This window comes from Gymnogyps californianus, chromosome 5, assembly GCF_018139145.2.
Source record: "Gymnogyps californianus isolate 813 chromosome 5, ASM1813914v2, whole genome shotgun sequence".
NCBI lineage: Eukaryota > Metazoa > Chordata > Aves > Accipitriformes > Cathartidae > Gymnogyps > Gymnogyps californianus.
The window spans coordinates 18,470,920-18,494,284 of NC_059475.1; the positions used below are offsets into that span (position 1 = coordinate 18,470,920).

Consider the following 23,365-nt stretch of genomic DNA (forward strand, 5'->3'; position numbering starts at 1 on the left):
GTGAACCCCAGGTTTGCGGCATGGCCAGGCAGCTGCCAGGACCCTTGCTCCTTTGCAAGAGCCTCAATCAAAAGCTACCCATCCTCTTGCTTTGCCTCTGGGTTTTGAGCTGGGAGGCATCCTCATATATTTCCACCCTTCCCCCCTCCCCGCCCCTGCAACCACAAAGGATAAAAATGTGCTTTAAAAGAAAAAGCTGCAAACCTGCATAAGACCCCACAAATCCAGGAGCTGGAGCTTTTAAAAAAGAAACCCATGCATGGCAAAGTACACGTTTTGCCCATAAAATTGCAAGACATAATGATGCTAGCTAACGAATATTTATAAAATGGGCACGCTTGCTCCTGGTGAGAAGAGCTTAGATAATCTCCAGCTCTCAAAAACTGTGAGACTAGCCAAAAAATCTGCGGCTGGAGGACAGCCAGCCCATACCCAGGCTGAATGATGACAGCCCATAATAATTTTTGTCTCACGGCAGATGACTGGTAACAAGCACGTATAAAGCTCAACCTTCTCCTGGTGCAGCTCTCCCGTTTGATTTCCTGAAGTGCAGGGACAAATATAAAAATCACTGAACAAGGGAATAATTTGCTTTGGGAGGGACTTCTGGAGGTCAGAAGTCTTGGATCTGGATGTAAATAATTGAGATTATAAATCTTAATAGCAAACACATCAATTTTCAGTACTTCTTGTCTCCTTTAACAGACCTCTGCCTGGCCCAAGCCCTGCTTTTCGCCTTGCCATCAACCTGCAAAGCTGCTAATTAAATGCAGAGGGACTGTCCCTTGCATGAAGCAGAGGAACAAACTCCCCACCCACCACCTGGGCACCTTGCACCGTGCAGACTGGCTTTGGATACCTGCTTTTGCCCCCCTTAACCCACCAGCAAAACCCCCTTTGCCCCTGTGGTGCAGGATCAGGCAAGGGCTGGCTCTTGCCTCCTGGAAAAAGCTACCTAGACATCCCCAGTATCGCCACACGGCTGCCAGCTGGCTCTGTGGCAATGGGAACAGGCTTGCACCACAGCATCACAGCTTTCTCTCCCTCTTGCACATGCGCTCCATCTCCAGAAGAAGAAATCTTGGCTGGTGAGGCTCTAACAGGGGCCACAGACCAGATGACACAGAGACCCAGCTCAGAGCACGTACCTGCCCTGCCCTCTAGATGCAGGCGTGGGAATCCAGCACAGACACAAGCTGAGGAGGAGTTGGTTTCCCCCTCCTTTAACTTCTCTTCTTGTTGCATCTTGAACCAAAGAATCCTCCTACTCTAGGCCCTCCAAGTACACGAGGAGCATTGGTCAGACAGAAGACGCTCGGACATCTGGCCTTGGTGGATGAGGGACAAGTAGCCTTGCCAAGGCCACGGGGAGGTGAAAAGGAGATGTTCGCATGCAAGATGGGGCTGTCCACCTTCCCCTGAACAGGCTCCCAAGCAGGCCGTGTTCACTTTGGGTGAAATAAGCCATGAAACGAAGCCCAGCTCCACCTGCCCTGCTTCAAACAGCTGCCAGCAGATACTAAGAGGATCCTGCCAGAGGAGGAGAGCACTTAAAGCCTTGTTGTAAGAGCACAAGGCAGATTGAGAAGGAAAAGCAATGACAGAGGAAGAAAGCAGCCTCTGCAGTGCATTAAAAACTGGAGCTGGGTGGAGATCATCCCCACCCGCTCACCTCTCCCTCTTGAGCAAACAAATCAGTTTGCTGAGTTTTACTGCACCAAGGCTTACCCCAGGCTGCCCAGAGCCAGCCCAGCCGGGCACTTGCTCCCAAGTTCCCTGGCTTCCTCCCTAAAAGCACCACGGGCTTCCCTCACCAGCTCTGCTCACCCGGAACTGCACCGGCAATTCAGGCTCTGAGCAGGGCCAAAGCTGGAGAGAGGAGTGGCAGTCACTGGTGTTGGGGGTAATGTTTCTCAAGGAGGGGATGTCCCTGCACCTTCTTCAACCATATCCATTTTGGGACTAATATGCACGTGCTTTTATGCCCGGCCCCATAAATTATGCAGTGAACCTCAAAGGCCATAACTTCAAAAAAGGGGGCTGGAAAAAGCACACGCGCACGCACACACACACAAATAAGACATGCCTGTTCCCAACACCTCCAAAAGCCCTTCTGGGTCCTGCATGTCCCTAAATCACCACAGAGCATCACCAAAACCCAACCTGGTGATGGATTTGGGACCCCAAACCCAATTCAGAGATGTTCCTTTCTGCACAGGCTGTTCCAGCCTGATTTAAGGCTGAGACTAAAGGTTAAGGCTTTAAAGCATCCCTTTACAAGTCTTTCTCAGGTGACTGATTTCCTCCTCCATCTCATTAGTGGCTACCAGCAGATGCTGTTTCCCCAGCAGAAGCCACACTCCACTTGTTACAGCCATCTTGAAACCACCTTGTCATTTCTTCCCTCCTCACAGCCACAGCAAAGCCTGGAGAATATTTATCAAGAAGCAGATGCAGCAGCTTTTTATAGTTAAGCTCAGGTCATTAATCTCTATTGAGAGTTTTCATAATCTTCCTCAACTTCACCATGTTTGTTTAACTCTTGGATGGTCAGTCCATGGAGCTCCATGTAATTGCAGATTAACTGCTTTTCAATATTAATGGCTCTTCATTAACGAGCCGGGCTCTCTCCCCTCCAGAGCCCAGGCGATAGCTATTAGTGTTGTGCCCGCAGCTCCCTGTGGTGCAAATTACTTTTGTCTTTTGGGCCGAAATTCCATTATATGAGCCCAAATCTTCTGTGTGCTATGGCTGCTTTGTAGCAGAAGTATTTTGGAGCAAGGGCGATTCCCTCCTCCAGCCCAATGCAGTGAGCTTCCTCCTGCAGATGGCTCAGGGGAGCTGCTCTCGAGCCACCCCAAAGTGCAGCGTACTCAAGATGAGTAGCGATGGTGGCACCTCTCCAATGCCCTCATCCTTCTAGGAGGGATCTTTACTTATGTAGCCTTCACCCCAAAGCCCCACGAAGCAGGGCAGGACAGGACATGTGGCCACAAAAACCTCCCGGATTACGTAAAACCTGCCCAGTAGTGATGTGAGGGCTGCAACCCAGCCTTCTTCAGGGTAGTGTGATTATGGCATGAAAGCGAGAGCCTCAGCCTGTCCACCCTGGCAGCACCTCCATGTGCCAGAGGTGCAAACCTTGCTGCACTAGTACTGTAGGACCATGCGGGGTGGATGGAGCTGACACTGTGCATCCTCATCTGCATGGTCCATGGGGATGATCGCTGGTGAGTCCCATACCCTGAGTCACATCTTGGGGTGCACGAGTCAGCACGGGCTGGGAATGGGCTAAGAGTGAAGCCATGTGGACAACCAGGGGCTGATCTTGCTGTCTCATTTAGCCTCTAGCCAGGATGCAGAGCGTGCTTATCACAGAGGCACTAAAGAGCTAGTCCTGTATCTCCAACACCTTCCTCATCAGCCTGTCCTCTTTCTCTCCTCTCAAGCCTCTTAGGGTATTTCAAGATCTTGGTCTTGTTTAAAAGCTTTCACAGGACACATAAAGCCTTCCCAAGAACTCTCCTCTTGCCGAGTTATTCACAACCAAAGAAAGAAACTGCCCACCCCAGGCTGCTGGCACATTAATCCTCTGCTTTAAAAATATCAATGGACTCAGTGTTTTTGCATGAGCTTGAAGCTCTGTGTATTTGTCCCCTCAGCCCACAAGCGGCTGGGATGAGCTGGCTCCTGCGCCCACGCCATCATCTCTAGGATCCTCTGCTCCATGTCCAGGCTTGCCCTGGGGTGCCAAGCTGCCCTGCTCCGGGTATTACACACGGCATGAGCTGCACCAGTAGCCAAATCATCTCTTGGCCAAAAAGAGCCCTCAGTCCCCTCTTTGCTGACACTGAGCTGGGACCAACACGTCTGGATGTTGCTGAGCAGAAGCCCCTCACCCCTCTGCAAGCCCTTCATCCTGCCCCCTGAGTGGAAGAGGAGACCCCCACTATCTGGGGGGCAGGGGCAGCTTGAGGTGGGACTTCAGGGCCAGGGCTTTGTCGACCACATCCGGGGGCTGCAGGCTGTGCCACTGGGCAAGGGGCCGGCGTGGGTTGGACAGTACGTCGGACCAGTGCCGCAGCTGGTTGCCCGTGGCTCGGCAGCCCAGGAAGAGTTTGCCAATGGGCTCGTTCTTGGTCACTTTGTCGTGATCCCAGACAGAGATGACAACATCCACGTTCTGGGGGAGAGGGGACACAAGAAAGAGGGTCAGTGGGAGGGTGCTCACCACAGCGGGGACCCGCTCAGCCCTGAGCACTGCACGGAAACCCACCTGGATCTGATCGAAAGGCACCTCAAAAACAAACACCTCGTTGAAGTAAGGGCTTAAGGTGTTTTTCTTCACACTTGTCTTCTTCTTCTTCCATTTCTTCCTGTTCAGGATGAGATGCACCTTGACAAAAGGATCTGAGGAGAGAGAGGACACGGCTGGCACACATGACAATTTTTGACTGAGGAGCTCAGCCACGAGACAGCTTCCCTGGGCCATTCCCAAGCAGAGCACTGCATCCCACTTGTCACTTCTCATTGTGAGCATCCACCCCTCTTCCCCTTGCCAGCCACCCTAAAGCTCACCTCCTCCTGCCTCCTGCCACAAGTTCCCCATACAATCCAGCCATGACAACTCCTCCTGGGAGATACTGCCAGCTCTGCCCAAAGCTGGAGTGTCTGTGCTGGGGAAGGCTGGGAGGTGGCCAAGGGCTGGGTATGGTGGTGGCAGCAGGAAGCAGGTCTCGGCACCAAGAGCTTTCAAGGCTTTGCAGCTCTTGGTGCCATCATTAAGGCCCTCATTAAGGCCTGGGCAGGAGTAGGGAGATCTGAGCATGAGCAGCCCCTGCTGACCTGAGAGCCCATGGGAGTCCATCCGCTTCAGCTTCTTGGCTTCCAGGATGAGCACCGTCAGCTTGCCAGTGCTGGGGACGTAGCGCAGCGAGAAGCAGATCTCGCCCAGCTGCTCTTCCTGATGGAGAGATGCCAGCGATGAGCACCGGGCAGAGGAGCCGGCTCACCTGGGGCTGGAGCACCAGGCTGGCCCCAGGTTTCCTGGGTCTCCCCCACCCTCATACTTGCCCCTAAGGGCCTGCTTCTTGGGGTGGTGGCAAGCAAAGCAACAGCGCATCCCTTCCAGCAGAGTTTCCCACCCGCCAGAACCAACCTCCACTTTACTGGCTGCCACCAGGTCACTCCACTGCTCAATGACGTGCTGCAGGTTGACGCTGGCCAGGGGCAGCTGGACCTCGCCAATGATGTCGTGCTTGGCAAAGCGGTTGAAGTCATAGATCTGCATCACCAGTGTGGATTCAGGCACCTCCGCCTGGGGTACCTGCAGAGGAGGACCTGAAAGTCCAGACTCACTCCTCGATGGCAGCCCTGCCCCACGGAATGGGGCAGCAGATGCAGTAACAGGTCTTTCTCTCTGACGCTTCCCCATCCCGGTTGCAAAGGCATCTCCCTGCCTGGAGAGGTTTTTGCCCAGGGAGCAATGCCCATGCAACGCTCTTGGCAGGACCAAAAACCATCATCAGCTATAGTTTCCTACCTGGAAAGTGAAGCTCTCATTGAAGACAGGGTTCAGGGTCTTGCGGTAAACCTTGGTCTCGTACCTCTTCTTCCTATCAGACGTTAGGTAGATGATCACATACGGATCAGATGTGCCTCCACTGTCCATGGCCTTCAGCTCGGCTGCCTGCTTCACGCCAACTTTCAGCTTAAAAGGAGTGATGCACAAGGTCACCAGCTGGAGGAAGACGGGGCCAGACGACCGGGGTGTCGGTGGGAAGCAAGCGAGTGCAACAGGGAGGACGCCTCCACGCCATGTGGGCGTGAGAGCTGGCAGGCTGCAGGCAGGGGGAGAGGTGCAAGAGAGTATAGTCCACCTCAGTGGGCAGCAAAGAGGGACCATGCAAGAGCAAATCCTTTTCCAAGCTGTGCCGCGGCCGCGAGCATCCCCACCTCCTGCGCGCGGAAGTTGTACTCCAGGGAGTACTGCAGCCTTCCTCGCCCCGTCTGCTCCGTGCCCCGCTCCAGGTCCTCCATCTCGGGCTGGACCTGCAGCAGAGAGCAGCACTACCCTCAGGACATGCTCAGCTACATCCCCAGCCATGCCGTGCTCCCACCACCCCCAGGACCAGGCAGCGCGGCAGCAAACCTCTCAGGGAGGAGGGAGGTGGGGGAGAGGGAAAGCAGGACGCACGAGGCTGGCCATGGTGGAGCTGCTGACAGCGTGCAAGCTGACTCTCTCCTTCTTCTTGGGCTTCTTCTTGCCACAGTAGCACCTGACGATGCAGATGAGGAAGAGGAGGAGGAGAATGGCCACTGCCACAGCCACGGTGATGAGCGCCCATTTGGGTACTGGTGTGATGTTCAGGGAGCAGAGATGGACAGAAGAGTTAAAACCAAGCAAAAACATATAGAGTGCCTTTAAACCCCTCCCTGGTGCTTCAGCATTAAGGAGTTGTACTTTCAAAATTGCCCCTATAATCCTGGACAGGCCCCATGCAGGGAGGCTGTAGCTGGAGACCATTCCCCAAACAGGCAGCAAGGATGCCCTGCACTCCCGGAGCGGCGTGGTACCACTCTGCAGCATCACCACCCCAATGGACCCCGCTGGAAAAAGGGATTTGGAGGGAGGGAGAAGTGGATACACAGCCTCAGAGTCCAGGAGCCCCGACAAATAACACTGCCTGAGAGAGCAGGGCAAGCGCCACCATACTCACGTGGGATCCGGCTAAGCCAGCCACCCAGGAAGCCCGGCCGAGCTGTGGTGGTGATGGCCACGGTGCTGCCGGTGAGCAGGGAGGCCGTCACTCTGCCTTTCCTGGCTGCTACCGCCATGGCTAAGCTGGGGTGACCTGGGGACGCAAGCAAAATTAACAGGGTGGGGATTTCCTTTCCAGTAGCACGTGTGCTGACAGTGGCCCAGGGCTCTAATGAGAGCAAACACAATTAAAATATAGAGCCCAGTGTAAGCATTTAGGGCTTGGCCACTTTGGCAATGAGGTGTTAAATGGAGCAGGAGGGAGCCGTGGGCAGGGAGGGCTCTGCGCCAGCTGGCCCCTCACCTACAGCCTTCTCATTTATATCCTTGCAAGCCTGCCTTCAGAAAGGGGAGGGAGCAGGGGGATGGACTGGGGAGTTTTCCTTTGTTTTTGAGAAGAGGAATCACCTGGCTGTAGGGGAAAAAAAATCAAGACCTATTTTGCCTGGCCATCTTCCCTGGCCAGGCAGCATGAGCTGAAGGGTTTGCTCAGCCCCAGGCAAGCTCCACCATTAGCTAACACCCTTTTTTGGCTATTTTCCCCCTTCTCGCAGGGCTGAGAAGCAGGAGGGTTTGCTCCTGGGCTTGCAGCAGGGCTGGTGCCTGCCTTGCAGGTGGCAGTGGTGCCACCAGGGTGGGGTCACGCTGGCTCGGAAACTTTGCGTAAGCCCGAGCCGTGCACATGGCAACGCTGACGCAGCTTAAGGGAAGGCTTCAAATTTAAAGCAGAATGGTTTTTCACTACTGCTCTCCCCATAGCAAGGCTCTTATTCTAGCATGAATGCTTCCTCATAGCCAAAACTTCCTTCTTGCCTCCTTTTGAGTGAGGAGCAGCAGCAGGAGAGGTGCGCCAGGAGCCGGGCTGCACGGTGAGTGGGTCTGCAGCCATCACCGTGCTGGCGGCACCCGGCCCTGGTGCCGTGAGGGAGGCTGGCAGTTATGTGCCTGTTTGCCTTGGCCGCCCCAGCTGCCTGCCCCACATCGAGCAGGTCCCTGCTTAAGCAGCAAATGCCACCTCACTCTGCCTGCACTCTGCCCACATTCTGCCCAACCTGCAGGGCCATGGCTTCTTGCACAGGGATCCTCCCAGGGAGAAACCACCTCTGTGCTTCCCTCCGCCGAGCCCGCGAAGCCAGCAAGAGCCTTTAATTTTTCCAACAGTGGGCTTTGCCACGTGCGGGCATAGGGCTGGAGGGACGTGGGAATTGCTGTCATCCCTGCGGCATGATGGCTGGGGCAATGAGGTGCAGGTTAAAAGTGACTTGCCCAGGGCCACTTGGGACATCTGTGCCATTGGACACCCAAGCTCCGCTCGCAGCCTCGCCACCAGCAGCTTTAATGATGGTTTCTCCTGTGCCCGCACGTGGAAATCAGTGGCCAGTGATGTGCCTGTGATATTTAGGAGGCGCCGGAATGCAGCTTCGGGCTGTGGCAGTGGGTGGACACGACAGCATGGGCGAGCAGGCACCCACCCAGCACAGAATTAGGTGTCTCAGCACTTTTTCCCTGCCAGACCCCCATGGGCTGTGTCACATTAGTCTGACATCATTGGCCCTGGTTTAAAAAAAATGTTCATCCCAGCCCCACGGGGTGACCTGAGCCGCTGTTTTGGGGACGATGGGGACAGCCCTGCTGCAGTCTGGGAGAGGCAGCGCAGCCTTGGTGGGCTCTGCAGGGAGCATTGAGCATCCCTGCTCCTGGAAAAGGGGCTGGGGAACCCCTGCTTCTCACTCCCACCCTGTGCTGACCGGGCTTCTGAAACCAGACTTACCGATGCGTCTCCTTCCCAGCCTCAGTCTCCCTTCCCCGCCACGCAAGCTCCGGGCCCAGCCACTGCATGTGGCAGGGGCATGCTGCAGGGTGAGATGGGACCCTGCCGGCTGCAGAGCTGAGGGTGCAGCAGGGATGGTGGCTGCACTGCACGACTGAAACAGGAAAGTCTGCTTTGCCAGCCCAGGAACCGGGCGGCCCCGGCAGCTCCATCGGCCCCACCTCGCCGCTGACCCAAGCAGTGCTCATGCAGGCAAAAAGCCAGGGGGGAACTCCCTGCTGGACCAGGAAGCAAAACCTGCCCTCCTGCCCATGCGAACCCGGCGGGCATTGCTGCCCAGCTCTGTGGCCCAGCAAATTCGCTTCTCCAAGTTATCCCTGCAGTGATGCTGAGCTGGACCGTGTGACTGCAGGCACTTAGCGCAAGGGGACGGACACTTGCAAGGGGACAGGTGCATGGCTGCGTCCATCCCTGGTGAGCTCTGCACTTGGGGAGCCCAGCTCGTTGGCCCACTGGGGTACGCAGTGGTTTAATGCAAGGACCCTGGAAATGCGTGCAGCAGTGGGGATGAACGGGGATGCTCTGCTCCAAACTGGCAGGGAGGACAGACAGGGCGAGGGGATAGTGCTTGGGTGGCTCCATCCCCCAGCGCCAACAGGAGCAGCACCAGGCACATGGCCAGGAGCGATTTCACTGGCATCCCTGTCACATTAAATTTATGCTTGCACACTTCTTCCCTTGCTGCCAATTCAGCAAAGTCAGCCCAAAACCTGCCTTGTCACCACGGAAGTTTGGGCAGGTGCTGGAAGCAGGGAGTGATACTGCCAGTGGCCAATGGCTGACACGGACATGGGGGGAGAGGCCCCAGAAACCAGACCCTTCCCAGCTCTGCCTGGCCACCCTGGCTCACCGGTCCTGCCAGATTTTCACATGGCCACCAAGGCATTGCCATACGAGGCACCTGGCCATGGGAGAGGTGCCAGGGCTGCCCCTCAGCCACCCAGAACATGGCCCCGCTCGCAAGTGTCCTGCACTCCTGCTGCTGAGAGAAGCATCATCTCCAGGAGCAGGAGATGCTGCAGGAATGATGCTGCAGCAAACCTCAGGGTGGGGGGAAACATAGATGCCAAAGCACTTTTGGCTTTAAACTGGCAGTCCCAGAGGATGCATAGGAGAAATGCATAAAGGAGACAGGGGGAAAAGGGAACATGCCCAGTAAAATCAGTCAGGGAAAGGAGGTTTGCATATTCATGCTAAAAGCTGAGCATATTAGTAGCCTTTTCAACAGGCTGTTTGCTAGAGACAAGCATCTCAGTGAAGCCAAGCTGCGTAGGACCCCGGTTGCAGCCCACACTTCGGGAGGAGATTTGGTGGTGCTGGTGATAACCTGGTGCCACGCAGGGAGATGGCTCCTTGGCCGTAATGCAGGTGAGTTTGGTCTCCTTTGGCAGGAGTCAGGCTGGGGACGCTGCTGCTCAGGACCATCTTCCAGCAGCAGCACAGGAACGTACCCCAGCTGGGCAAGGGAAAAGCTGCAGGATGGCAGCCTGTGCCAGCACACCCTCCCCCCCCCCCCCCCCCCCCAATCTCACTCTTGGGCAGAAAAAGAGTATTGAAATACCCTGGCAGCATGAGCCTCGCAGGACTGGGTGCCACACAGCCCACCTGGAAAAGCAAGATCCAAGCCCAAAAATCACCCCTGCTCAGGGCAGTGTGTAAGAGGCAGCTTTCCGAAAAGAAGGGAAAAGGGATCCAAAAACATTACAGTAAAATTGCAAATGTGGTAAACCCCCACTGCAACCTGCCATGCTCTGCACCAGCCTTTCTCCCTGGCCCAGCTCCCTGCATCTGCCTGCATATGCTGCAAGCCACTCATCAACAGGTACCCCTATGTTTTCGGTCAAAACCACAACCATTATGTATTCAAGGGATAGGAAATGAGAGGTCTGGAGGCACACTATAAATACCCCAGCTACAGAAATAGACATCGCTGCAGCACTTGTAGGCAGCGAGCGACGACTGAGCGCAAGCTCCAAGGCAGCCCAAAAAGCAGGACCAGGGCTGAGCCCCTTCCCAGAGCGTGGCCGTGTCCGAGGCCAGGCCTGGGCGGCCATGAGCTGCCTGTGCGGCGCCGGCTGGGAAATGCAGTCTGGCCCGGGCACGACGCCAACCTGCCCGACTGCCTACAAATCCCAGCACGCCAGGGAGCGGAGCTGCACCCCAGCCTGGCTCCTGCCTGCTTCCTGCCAGCACGGGGAGGGGGAAATATAAACGGCAGCATCTTGGGCAAAGTTTGGATGCCGCCGCTGGACAGGCTGCACCGGGGAGCAGAGGCAGCACTCGCGGTGAGTTTGGGCTTTTCTCTCTAGCAAAATCCTGGCTGTGTGCAGTGGGGTGATAGCTGCTCCATGCTACGCAGCTGTAGGATGAGCTGCAGGGACCAGCAAGCATCCGCCTGAAATGCTTTCCTGTGTGTCTGGCATTGTGTGTATGGGGGATGCTCGCAGCGGAGATGTGTGCGTGTGCACATATGCATATCTGTAGGTAAACAATACTGCATTTATTAGAGGCAGGTAGATGGAAAGGAGAAGTCAGGCTTGGTTTGCAGCACTTGGAAGAACAGAGCAGAAATTAGATGTGTTGTTCTCCCTTCAGGAAGGGCTGCTCAGCTCTGTTGCCTCCTCTCATTTATTTTTCATTTTCAGAGAAGTACTTGGCTGAAATTCTGTCAGAGGAAAGCTTCTCCCTGCTCAGCTGGGCTGGTGGTTGCCACCCTCTGCCCTGCTCTCTGGGAGGAGACCCCTTCCCAGCATGGGGTATGGGTGGAGGAAGCAGAGGGATGCTCAGCATCTCCTGGCTTTCCAGGCACCCCCCTGGCTGGGGGAGCAGCCCTGCCGGCAGGGCTCTCCACCCTGGGGGCAGTCAGGAAGTGCACATGCAAGCATTGAGCCCCCCATGGCAAAGCTCTGGCTCTTGGGGCTGCATTCTACCAGCCATGCATTTCCTACCAGCCCAGGAAACACTTTGCAGTCCCTGAATAATAAAAATGAATTAAAGAAAACTGGGGTAAAAGAAAGGTCTCCCTGGAGACCCTGACTTGCCCTTTACACTGCATGCTGGCTTTGGTCTATGCTTGCACAGCCCCCCAGCCCAGTAATCAGGTAGGGCATGAACTGGTAAATGAGGTTTTAACCCCCTTGCCATCCCCAGCACATCTGTGTAGAGCAGTCATTGCTGCCTCTGCTCTCCAGAGAAACCCTGCCACCGTACTTGTAGGAGCCGCTGGGTGGAAGTAACTCCCATGGGATCCCCCTTGCTGGGAATGTGAACAGTTCCCGTCCCACAGGCTGAATCCTAAAAGTCCACTTCTAACACTGACTAGTGCATAGAAGTGAAGTGTATAGCATGGTGGTCACAAAAACCACAGGACCTGGGTGTACAAAAATAAATGAGATTTATGATTCAGCTGCTAGGCACAGGCAGACCATGTAACGCCCCCAAGACTTTCATCTGCCAGACCTGGCTTAGCCTGCACCAAGACCTTCAGTGTAAGGGCTGGCTGGCTCGCAGGGCTGTGGAGGGGCAGACCAGCCCCATCAAGGGGGTTCCATCCTGCACCCAAGCCCTCACCAGACATCTCTACTTAGGCCTTTTACAGCTGCAAATGAGCTGCTCATGCAATGAACTGGCTTATTTGTGGATAGAAATTTGCCATTCAAGCAAAAGTATCAAGAAAGGCTGTAAGGATGTGAACTAGAAGCCTACCCATAAGATCTGACCTATTTTAGCTTTTAAAGACAGACTTACTTTTCTGGGAAAAGAGCTCCACAACTGCTTTCAGCACTTCACCCCAGAGAAAAATACTCTTCGGGGGGGGAAAAAAAGCAGTGATCTGTGGTTGAAAAGACACTTTTCCATCATATTTAATTGGAACTATTAGACCAGGTTTTCTCAGAGCAGAGCGGTTGTCAGCAGAAGCAGGTTCGTTTGGGCTGCTCCACTTGGTGGGTAGGATGTCCCCTGTCTCTTTTCCACTCTTCCCCCTATCTAGATTGGCTACATTCTAATGTATCAGTTTAATTGTGTATTTTCTCTTTGAGGCTGAAAGTTGAAGATGGCAGAGCCTGAAAGCACAGTCATAAACACTGATGTGAACCAGGTAAAAGGTTGTTCATTGCAAAACGCACATCCTGTATTTCTAAAGCAAGTTTTGAAATGCCATCGCAGGAGAGGACACACCACAACCCAGAGCTGTGGTGGCCTGAATTGCTTGTGCCTAGGTTTCAGCAAAAGTGGCCTGTTCCAGGGCTGTTGGGCACCTGGTCCCAATGAGGTCCCTGTGATTTCCACATGGGAAGAGGTTGCGGGGCTGAACCTCCAGTTGCACGGACGGTACAGGTACATTTGCTCACACAAATTTTGGAGCGGCCAGGGAGAAGCAGCAGCTTCTGTACATATATAGAGACTTTATTAGACTCTCTAGAACAGAAACAAATGAAGGGTAAAACCACCAGTACGCGCAGAGAAACCCAGCAATGCCCAGCTCAGCACAAACAGATGACCATGGCTGTGCTGTGCCATGCCCACAAACAGCAAAATTATGAAGCAATCCCCTCTGGTGTGAGCTGTCTTCAGACCATATGGCACTTACCAGACAGGTTAGGGTTTCACAACTGCCTGCCCCATCCTCGGTGGCCTGAAGATGAAGACTGGGCTTGGTACCTCTTCTCCAAAGGCCCTCTGGCATCAGGAACCGTGATGCATGGGTGATGCCTCCAATGCCCAACCCCACCACCCTGGTCAGTGGAGCCCTGTGTCCCCCTGCTCACCCCACCTCCCCAAGCTCCTTCTCTGCTGTGCCCTAACCCCTCTTTCCTCCCTGTCCTGCAGAAAGACCCCAGCGAGGCACTGGTCATTGCGGTGACCACCAGAGCCATCTTCAACCTGGAGGAGGAGCACAAGCTCTACCTGGAGAAGGGCAAGGAGGAGTACGCAAGGCACCAGCAGGCCAACCAGGACAAGCTCCTGCCACCAGGCACGGCCTTCGCCTTCATCCAGGTGAGCCCCACGCCTGGCCAGGGGCACATGCAGACACTCGCAGGATGGGGTGAAAGCTCAGCTTTCCCAGCTTTAGGTCTCAACTCCCCTCACGGAGTGCAGATATGCCTGTCCTGGCCTCTTGGCCTCATTGCAGGGCATTGAGACCTGTGCTCCTCACCAGTCCCACATATCCACCTCCTCCCTGGTGGGGTATCGGGCTCCCTGCCCTCCTGGCAATGGCTTTTGCAGGATGGTTGCTCTGTCTGGCTCTCCATAACAGGCTAGCCTTGCCATAGCTGACAGATGCAGTACAAACCACTAACCTTAACTGCAAAAGAGCCCTGGCAAAGCCATTGCAGTCATGTCCCTCCAAAAGAGTCTCATCTTCTCCTCGCAGGCAGTGCAGTATGTGAACAAGAAGATCCTGGAGAGCAATCCAGAAGAGAAGGACCTCTTCGACATCCTGGTGCTCTCCAACAACAGCCCAGAGAGTGGTGTGCGCATCATCAACAGCGCCAAGCACTACGGTAAGGGGGACCCCATCTCCAGGGGTGCCTGCTTCCCCCCAGGAGGCTGCAAAGGAGATAAGGCACCACAGTGGAGCATCAATGGCAAATACAGAGCCACGGGATACAAGGGGAAACAAGCCCAATTCCTGCCAACCCCATGCAGCTTGCCCAGGGTGCTGGAGCACACCCAGGGTACAGGCTCCTTGGCAGAGCCCGGCTCCCTTCGGCCGTGTCCTTCGCACCAGAGGGTCTGGCAGCATTTTGCACAGCCTGGGCATCCTCAGGCAGCTACTAAAGAAACAGAGGTCTTAAAACTAAATCCCAGAGTGCTGTCAGGAAGGCTCATTTAAGGGTGGGATGAAGAGAATATTTAACTGCACTCTGCAGTTTTGTAGGAGCAACAGGGCAAGAAGATGCAGCAAGAACATGAGCAAGTTCCCCACACAGCACTGGGAAATGAATTGCCCCGAGCTCTGTAGCAAAGTACGCTGAGACCTGGGGAAGGGAGGGGGGGGCTGTGAGGAGGATGTTGCCCCATAACAGACTTTGCTCACATCTGCTGACCCGAAGGCCTGGAGATCTCCAAGTTCTGCTTCGTCAGCGACAAGGACTCCACACAGTACCTGAAGTCCCACGGGGTCAAGCTCTTCCTCTCAGCTGACAGGACAGATGTCTGCAACGCCCTCCGGAGAGGTGCGTTCTCCCCTCTGTCCCACGTCCCCAAACTCACCACACTTTTCCCAAGCAGCTCAGTACCGAGAGGCAATGCCAGAGCCCATGCTCTCACAGGGGCAAGGGGGTGAACGGCACATTGATTACCAGTACAGTCCTGAACAGTTCAATCTCCTCTTCTGTCCCCACCAGTAGCCTGCAAACAGACCAGGGTTTCTCAGATGCCTTCACAAGTCACCACATGCTTTATGCATAATTCTGGCCGTAGCTCTGCCATGGGCTGGTCATTCCCTGCCTGACATTTAAGCTTTTGTAACCAAAGATGCTGCCCATGGCTGCTCCCTGGATCAATGAGAGTGCATCAGCAATTCCCAGGTCTTTGTGAGGATGCTATAGAAATTTGCTTTCTTGGTACATGCAGAGTTACCATGTGCTCAGTGATAGATGTAAGCACACGCTTGACCTGGATTGGAGGGAGTGCAGTCTCCCCAACAGCTCTAATGGGATTAATCACCTCCTTATTGATTTGCTTGGGTGTGAGCACATCAGCTGGCCAAAGTCCTTCAAGATCATGAGCAAGCCATCTGCAGCCTGGGCTTTCCTTTGCTACACAGCACATTCCTGGAGCCTCCTTGAAAAGCATCATTGCTCTGACAAGTGTCTCTCATCCAGGGGCCTGGGTCCATGGATGAGGGCAGACAGGGAGCAGCTTGTAGGAAGAGACCTGTAATTAAGCCAATTATCCCAATCAAGTGGAGGTGCCAGTCCCTATTACTCACAGCACAGAGTGCTAAATCTGGGCAGCAAAGCCAGGCTTGGCATGGTGAGCAAGCATCAGGAGGAGGGCTGCTCGTGCCTGCACAACCACCCATCATCTCTTAGCAAACCTTAGTATCTCTCCAGACATCAGTCTCTGATCAGCAGCGCTTTCTTGTCCATCCTCATCGGGGATAACACAGCCATAGAAAGGCTGGGCTGACCCCCACAGAAAGCCCCCTGGCTTGCAGACTCCAACATTGCGGTGTGGGACGGGGCCATGGCAGATGCACGGGAAGAAGCTGGCCATGCATGAGCTGCCCCCAGGAGAGGGTGTCCCTCCTGAGCCCCACCTTGCTCTGTCTCACAGGGGTCTCTGCAGCGCTCGTCTTCCAGCAGGAGGTGCAGGCCCCCAGCACCCCACTCCGCGTGGTGTTCGACGGGGATGCCGTGCTCTTCTCCGATGAGACGGACCAGGTCTTCCGGGAGCAGGGGCTGGAGGGGGCAGTGCAGTACGAGCGGGCGATGGAGGCTGTGCCCATGGGAGAGGTGAGCAAGCCACCTCACTTTCATGGGCACCCGCAGGCTCTGCACCCACCATGAGCATCTCTCCCACTAGGGCTTTGCCATGAGTAGCCAAAAAAAGCACAAATCCTTACAGATTCCCTTTGCATCCACCACTCAGTCCCTGGTGGGGGCCTGATCTGGAATCCCACTGGAGATGGATCTGGCCTGATGTCTCCTGTAAGTGAGCATCAGCTCCCAAATATCCAGGGTTGTGGTTACCCCCAACATCACCTTTTGTAGGCTGGGACCTCTCGCTGTGCAAGTCCCTGCAGGACTCAGACCCAGAGGCACTGCTCGCTGGGATGTACCTTCCTGGTCACTTTGGGATTAGGATGAGCACCACAATGCTCACCTTCCTCCCGAGCACCCCAGTGCACACCACCAGTCCCAGCATTGCCCAATCCTGCACCCCACAGGCATCCCTGTGCTCTGCAGAGCCCTGAGAAAACCTGGAAGAGGAACAAGTGACTTGTACAGGCAGACTAGATGTCTCCTTATTTCCCACCCACTCCCAAGTGTCTTGCTGTGCTTCCAGGGTCCCCTGAAGGCTTTTGCAATGCACCTTGGGAAGATGCGCAAGAAGTTCAGCCCGGAAAAATCCCCCATCCGCACCTACCTAGTGACCGCCCGCAGCGGCCGGGACATGGGCATCCGAGCCATCAAGACGCTCCGGGAATGGGGTCTGGCCATCGACGAGGCTTTCTTCATGGACGGGGCTCCCAAGGGCCCCATCCTCGCCCAGATCCAGCCCCACATTTTCTTTGATGATGGGCTTCATAACATCCAGGGGGCTCGAAATGTGGGTGTACCCTCTGCCTGGGTCCCCTCCTGCTGCTGATGGGCTGCAGGCCAGCAGTCCTCCCTCCCAGCAGCACAGGGGACTGGGCCAGTTGAAGGCAAACCTTCTGGTGGAGAGGGAAGGATTTCCTAACCTGCAGCAAGCAAACCTCAGGGAAAGGGGGCAAGAGCATTGCATGAGAGCACAGACTACCAGGCAAGTCTTGATGCTCATTTCTGCTCCTGATATGAGGTCCTTTAGGTCTTAGGATAGAGCTAAAAGATGCAACTGCTCCAGGAAGGAAGGACACCTTTGCTGTGACACTGAGTACTACCACCTACCTGCCCTGTAGGACCTGGGGACTTTTCTCTTCTGCAAAGGAATAAATGAAGCTATTGCCCCACACATGAGCTAAAAGAAGCATGAAACCAAGCACTAAAAATGCTAGCTTTAGCTGCACTCAGACAGTCTCCAGGATTTATTCCCAGGACCTCTGACCAAAGGAAGCCCTCAAGACGCTGCCCCACCAGACACACTCAGCTTGTTTTCCTGAGGAGGCTGGTGTGCTAGCAAGTCCTTCAGGCAGCTCCAGCCAAACCCAGCAGAGGAAGAAAGACTTCAAAGCTGTAAAGGACCTACAAACTTTTTAGAAATGCGTGACCAGGTTGAAGAAAGAAAGCCCAAGGTATTCCCCCTTATAGAAGAGATTAGAACACAAGTTGCCTTTCCTTAGACATGCAGGCTGCTCACAGAGTGCCCTTAGGAGACCCAGACCTGTCGGACACTCAGCTCCTGGAGCTGCAGAAGATGGGCCAGGGACAAGGCTGCAACCCAGCCCTGAGGTCCATCCAGGAGACAGAGCTGCCACATAGCTCCAATGTCTCACCAGGAGAGGGCACTGGAGATGGGTTGCCTACAGCACAAGCCATGCAGGGGCCAGGGCTGCAGACCAGCACCACAGGGGCCAGGGCAGGACTGGGTGCCCGGGCCTGAGCTTAAATGGGTCTCCAGGACCATGGGTGGCAGTCATGGGTGGGGGTCCTAGGTGCGGCTGCTCAGGGCAGATGGGGTCCGTGGGTGTGCTCAGGACCCTGCCTGGCACCAAGCCACCCTCCCGTACAGGGATGCCTCTCCTCTGGCAATTTGGACTTTGCTCCTAATCTTCCTGGGGAGCAAGCAGCCCCCCCAAGATTCATTTGCAGGTTTCTTTTCCCCAGGGCTGGATGTGAGTGGTTGCCACTAGAGGCCACTGTGCTGCCCAGGGACACAGCACCCCAAATCCCTGGAAGCTCCCTAGAACAGCCTCGTAAAAAAATACAAACTGGATGCTCAGGGCAGTGCCTGCTGGGTGACAGCACGATTATGGACGGAGGAGACAAAGATGATGGTGGCTTAGTTTTTTTAATCTCAACATAATCAGGAGGTAATTTTTTTTTAAAGGCTTCACAAGCGTCGCTCTCACCAATGCTTTTTCCCCCCCAATAAATAAATAAATAAACGAGCATCCCCATGTGAGCACTTGTCCTTCACAGCCGTGTTCAGCAGTGTGGGAGGAGGGCTGGGGTAACTCAGTGCTTCTTTACGGACATTCAGTTCTTTTATCTGGTCTTATACATGTGCATCAAGCTGGGTTAAATACACAAGAAGCCTTCAGTGGGCTTTGGATTAGGCCCCTGAACATCTTCTTGCATCCGTGTCCCCAAGCCCACTCCCACTCCTGCTACCCCGGGCTTGGGGGGTCTGCACATCTCGCCCTAGCAAGGGGAGCTGCTGGCCCTGCCACGCCACCAGCACAGGTCCTGTCCCTGCCACCATGGCCACCATGTGGGTCCAAACGCGGGGGCTGCCAGGGCAGGGCAGGGATGCTCGTGTGCAGGGCTTTGGTGGGAAGCCACCTCCAAAGACACAAAGCCCAGCAAGGTCTTGGCACTGGCAGTCTGGCCCCTGGCCCTTTTGCTCAGTCCAGATGCTGAAATTAGATGTTTCGAGGTAGCAACATCAACAACATCAGCTACTCATTGTTTGTTCATAACGCTAAGCATCCTTCAGCCTCAATTGCTGAGCAAACGTTAATTATGGGATGCTCAAAACATGCCCGGTAAGCAGGTACGGATGTTTGTCCCACTTTTATGCAGGTCAGATACCGCTGGGCTCAGTGCGGAGATCCAAGCACCCATCTCTAGCCCCACTCACCATGCACAGCCGGCTGCTTCAGTGGCAGCTGGTGGTGGGGACATGGACCCGGTGGCGGCGGCGATGGTGCTTCTGGACACCCGCTGCTGCTCCGACCCATTGCCTTTGCTGATGCCTGCATGGCACCAGCAGGAGCTTGGTCAATGCCTCGGGCCAGGGGGAATTAGCTGAGTCAAGGGTGGTGGGGACAGGCCCACGTGAGCCGTCGCAAGGCGCGAGCTGCTGAGGCAGGGGGAAGGTGCCGCGTGCCTTCCTCCAGCACTGTCAGCACAGCAGGGGATGACAGGGTGAAACGTGCCCAAAATGGGAAAAAAGGAAGGAAACTCAGGGTTTGTGGGGTTGCATCATATGGGGCCAAGTGCAGCTACTTTGGGCCATGGCTCAAAAGTGTAGCATCAAAACTGCCCTTTATTGCCCTGCTCCGAATATGGAGCATCAAAAACACCCTCCAGCAAGGACTGTTGCAGCTTCACCTCCTGCTGCAAGGGCAAATGTTGTTTCTGTCTTAGAGGTATCTGTATTAAGTTCATTAATGCTTCGGATTCTCCTCAGGTCTTGGCTTTCTGAGGCATTTTAATCTCCTTCCTTCAAGGGGTTGCTGGTGCCCAGGGACCTCCTGCTGCTGCTACAGCCTGAATGGGGTTTAGCTGCTGGGGCTGGTCACGGGATGCTTCTCTGATATCCATCTCAGGTTTTGGGGGCCAGGACAAGGCAGGAGCAGGTCACACCACCGTGCCACCCACAGGGACAGGGTCCCTTTGAGCCCTGCTGGGTTTCACACCTTTCTACTCTGGGAAAAGAAATGAACCAGTGCAAAAGGGTGCAAAGGGGGGTCCGAGGACCTGCACTCGATTCTGGCCATTGCTTTCCAGCAACCCCGCTCCGCGCCAGCCAAAGCTGCCTGGTGCCAGGGTCCCACCCAGTGCTGACCTGCCACTGCTTGGGACACCTCCAGACACCCTCCCGGTGCGGGGAGGGAAGCGGGCAATGCCCCCACTCCACTCAACCACAGGCAGGCCAGCTGCCTCCTCCGCCGAGCCCAGCCCTGCCGGCGGTGCTGAACAAGAGGCCTTTGTTTCGGGGCGGGGGGGGGTGGGGGGCAGGCGCGTGACCTCAGGGATCAGAGGCTGCAGCTGGCTGGCCCCGAGGAGTTTGCAGGAGACCTTTGCCCAGGGGCATGCCCTTAATCCCCCACTCACTGCACTAGTCAATTTAGGGTTGCATTGCTAAAAAAAAAACAACTTAGCATTATGAGAGAGAAAGCATTTTTTATGAAATGGTGGCACTGCAGGGAGGGAAGATTGGCAGGTATTTAGTTGCTAACAGACATCTGCGTTGGCAGTGTCCGAGCAGTTTGGCTTTATTGACTCCTAGCAGCAGCAGGAGAGGATGCTGGAGGCTGCAGGACCCGCGTGCAGCTGCGGTGTCCACCAGCGATGCTCCCACACCTCCCTCCACCCATAATCTATAAGCGCCTTTGGCTGCAAGCACTAGGCAAAGCATCTTTACATTTTTGACCATAACCCTAACCCTAAGCCACCCTGGTGGCAGAGCTCCTCGGGAAACACTCAGGGCTTCACAACCAGAGAGGCTGAGATGCCAAGTCCCACGCTGCAAATAATTATTAACAGGGTGTTTTGTGTGTGGAAGCTCAGAGAAAGGGTGTGCAAAGCCACAGACTGTGTTTACCGAGGTGCTTAAACGTGGGTTCAAGATCTTAACCCCAGGCAGGCATGTTGGAAAATGCTGATTGCAGCGGGCAAGTGAACCTGCAGATTAGGAGAAAGGCGACAACAAATAGGTAGGAATTAAGAGCCCTCGTAGGCATACTCATACAGCAGCAACCACCCCAGGAGGTTGGGACTGATTCACCAAATCACCAATGGAAGCTGGGTGATTGCTCCCGCTCCAAGGAAACACATTGCAATTTTAAGCCCATCCTTGGGTCACCATGGGATGTTGACCCTCGTCTGTCTGAGCCCACCCTCCTCCCAGGACCAGAAGGCTCAATTGCTTCGGTGCTTTGTCACATGGAGGAGATGTGATTGCATAAATAATGGTCTTCTTGGGGCAGCTTCGGCTGGAAATTCAAGGAAATAAATGACATCTAGTGCTAGCAAAGAAAATGAGATGGATGGCATACTTGGATGTGGCTGGAGGCACATCTCTGCATCATGCATGGAAACCCCATTGGCAAGCTGATACCCCTCTGCCCCAAGCCAGGCTCACGCAGCCCTGGGGACCACGGCAGGGATTGCTTAAGGCGGGCAACGAGGTGAGTCGGGTCCCGGTGCTCCCCATCACATCCTGGCGTGGGAGGTGATGAATCGATGCCATCGTTGCCGCTTACCACCCCATCCCGTCAGCTGCCAGTCACGCTGCCTGCTGCCAGCACCTGCTGAGGTTGTTGTTGCCCGTCCCTGGCAATTCCAGCCTGCTGCAAAATAACTTGGGTGAGGCAAACACCACAGGATCCCTGCCCCGAGGAGCGGACAGGGCTGGCAGCCAGGGTGAGGCAGGTCCTCTCCTCCCCGAGGTGGGTGCCAGGTGTGTTCCCGGCCACGGAGGAGTAAGGGCCAGGGGATGCAGAAGGACATCCGATGCCAAGCGGGGTCAGGCGCGGGCAGGTGGCATGGGGGCGGTGGGGATTTGGGCAGGGCCATGGAGCGCATGGGACACGGGGATGGGTAATGCTAAGGTTTGGCAGCAGCCTGGCGAGGCAAGGCAGTGTACAAGTAAACCCTAGTGAAGACACCAGGGCAGCTCACAGACTTAAAGACCATAAGCATTTTGCTGCATAAAGCCTTTTTTTTTTTAAATAGCTAGGGAAAGGCTGGAAGAACAGGATCTGATGGAGAAGGTCCACTGGGGTGAAAGCACCCCATGCTCAAAGGCTCCTGCAAATGGTCCTGATGGGGATGGAGCCATGCTCAGGACTCCTGCCCATCATGACACCCAGCTGTGCCACCCGGCTGCCGGTGAGCCACCCTCGCTCACCACTGGGATCAGGGTTTGCGGCATGAGAGACACCAAGGGAACAATCACCACCCAGCCTAAGCCTTTTGCAACTCCACTTAGCATCTCCCCAAAGTCACTGCAGCCCATGTTAGCAGCCAAAAAATGTTTAAGCAGGCTGCTGGCCAGCTCCGCCTCCAAACCAGCCCCAGCCAGCCGGCACCAATGGACCGGGGATTGCCACCGCCCGTGATGCCCAGGACATCTCCCCCAGCGCCTGCAGTGCTGGGACATGGTGGCCAGGGCCTGGATGAGTCCCTTTGCCATGCTCCAGGCAACCCCTCCCCTGCTCCCACGTTTCCCATCAGCTGAAGCTGCTACTTCAGGTTTGCTTTTGCAGGTGTCACCCAGATAAAGGGCGTAATTTGGGATGTGCTGGTGCCTCTGGAAAATGCACCCTCACCTTGTGAATTGTACGTCGATTTAGGAAACGGCATTGGGAGTGGGTGAGGTCCTGGCACCATGCCGGGAAAAATTTACCACCGCTTCACTCGGGGGCTCGGGACTGGTGAATCAGGCTCTGCTAATTAGCTACATCCAGAAGCTTCACGCAGGCACTGGGACCTTGAGTCAGAGTCAGAGTGTTTGCAACCAGACCTGCCTGGGCTTGTGCGCCTGTAGGCTCTGCTCGACTCAGGCTGAGGAATAATTTTCTTTTGTCCTTTAGCAACGAGCTGCAAAACCCTGAACACATTTTTCTGAATTTGAAGATGTTTGTCCTCTAGAAATCCCACCTGCAGCTTTGCATTTGACCATCTTGGCCAAAAAACAATCAGCATTTCTGAACTGAAGCTTTCCTTGCCCTTTAGGTCATTGCAGTTCAGGGCATTGGCTACCACTGTGATAAATAAATGTAAAAAAAAAACATCAAGGAGAGGGAGAAGGCAAATGCATGGCCATATGTAAGGAGAAAGAGGCCACTGTAGCTTCCCTGCCAGAGTGCTGCCAGACTGCAGATGGGGGAGCTGCTAGAGCCCCCCCAAAATTAAAGAGTTTGAAACTAAGCAGCATCAGGTCCCTGGACATGCAGCAAAGGGCAGGTGGGACACCCGGCCATCACCTGCAGAGGGGACCCCATTCTCCCCGGGGCTGGGGCTGGGGTGCTCCTCCCTGCGGGAGCTGCTGGGGCTGAGTCATTCGACCCCCCCCCCCTTGGGAATCCTCTCCGGCAGGGATCGAGGTTGCGAAAGCGTGGCCCACTCCCAGGGGCGCGTCACCCCACGCCCACGGCCGTGGTCGCAGGGGATGGTGCTCCAGCTCACCCCCTGGAGCCGGGGGGATGCAGGGGGCTGGAGAGACAGACT

At 55.2% G+C, this 23,365-nt stretch overlaps 2 protein-coding genes across 2 annotated transcripts; one reads left to right on the top strand and one right to left on the bottom strand.

Annotated features, from left to right (window-relative positions):
- Nucleotides 1–3,620: 3,620 nt before the first annotated feature.
- On the bottom strand, nucleotides 3,621–10,016 carry SYT8 (synaptotagmin 8). The gene is given in 12 exon segments (XM_050897027.1): nucleotides 3,621–4,183; nucleotides 4,277–4,410; nucleotides 4,846–4,963; nucleotides 5,159–5,326; nucleotides 5,543–5,710; nucleotides 5,956–6,051; nucleotides 6,197–6,354; nucleotides 6,720–6,854; nucleotides 7,574–7,739; nucleotides 7,742–7,863; nucleotides 8,532–8,593; nucleotides 9,919–10,016. Coding segments are annotated over 12 exon segments (1,659 nt in total). The 3' UTR covers nucleotides 3,621–3,949.
- Nucleotides 10,017–10,821: 805 nt separating this feature from the next.
- Nucleotides 10,822–18,351, top strand: LOC127016889 (cytosolic 5'-nucleotidase 1A-like). The gene is made up of 7 exons (XM_050897693.1): nucleotides 10,822–10,876; nucleotides 12,632–12,690; nucleotides 13,422–13,589; nucleotides 13,969–14,098; nucleotides 14,651–14,773; nucleotides 15,879–16,057; nucleotides 16,611–18,351. The coding sequence occupies exons 2-7, from the start codon at nucleotides 12,646–12,648 to the stop codon at nucleotides 16,911–16,913; spliced, it is 948 nt and encodes a 315-aa protein (XP_050753650.1). The 5' UTR covers nucleotides 10,822–10,876; nucleotides 12,632–12,645; the 3' UTR covers nucleotides 16,914–18,351.
- The last annotated feature ends 5,014 nt before the right edge of the window (nucleotides 18,352–23,365 follow it).

What these genes read in the sequence shown, in the direction of transcription:
- LOC127016889 (XM_050897693.1), top strand. Translation starts at nt 12,646, where the DNA reads ATGGCAGAGCCTGAAAGCACAGTCATAAACACTGATGTGAACCAG. An exon ending in TAAACACTGATGTGAACCAG is followed by an intron (nt 12,691 to 13,421) that starts GTAAAAGGTTGT and finishes CCTGTCCTGCAG; the next exon opens with AAAGACCCCAGCGAGGCACT. An exon ending in CGGCCTTCGCCTTCATCCAG is followed by an intron (nt 13,590 to 13,968) that starts GTGAGCCCCACG and finishes TTCTCCTCGCAG; the next exon opens with GCAGTGCAGTATGTGAACAA.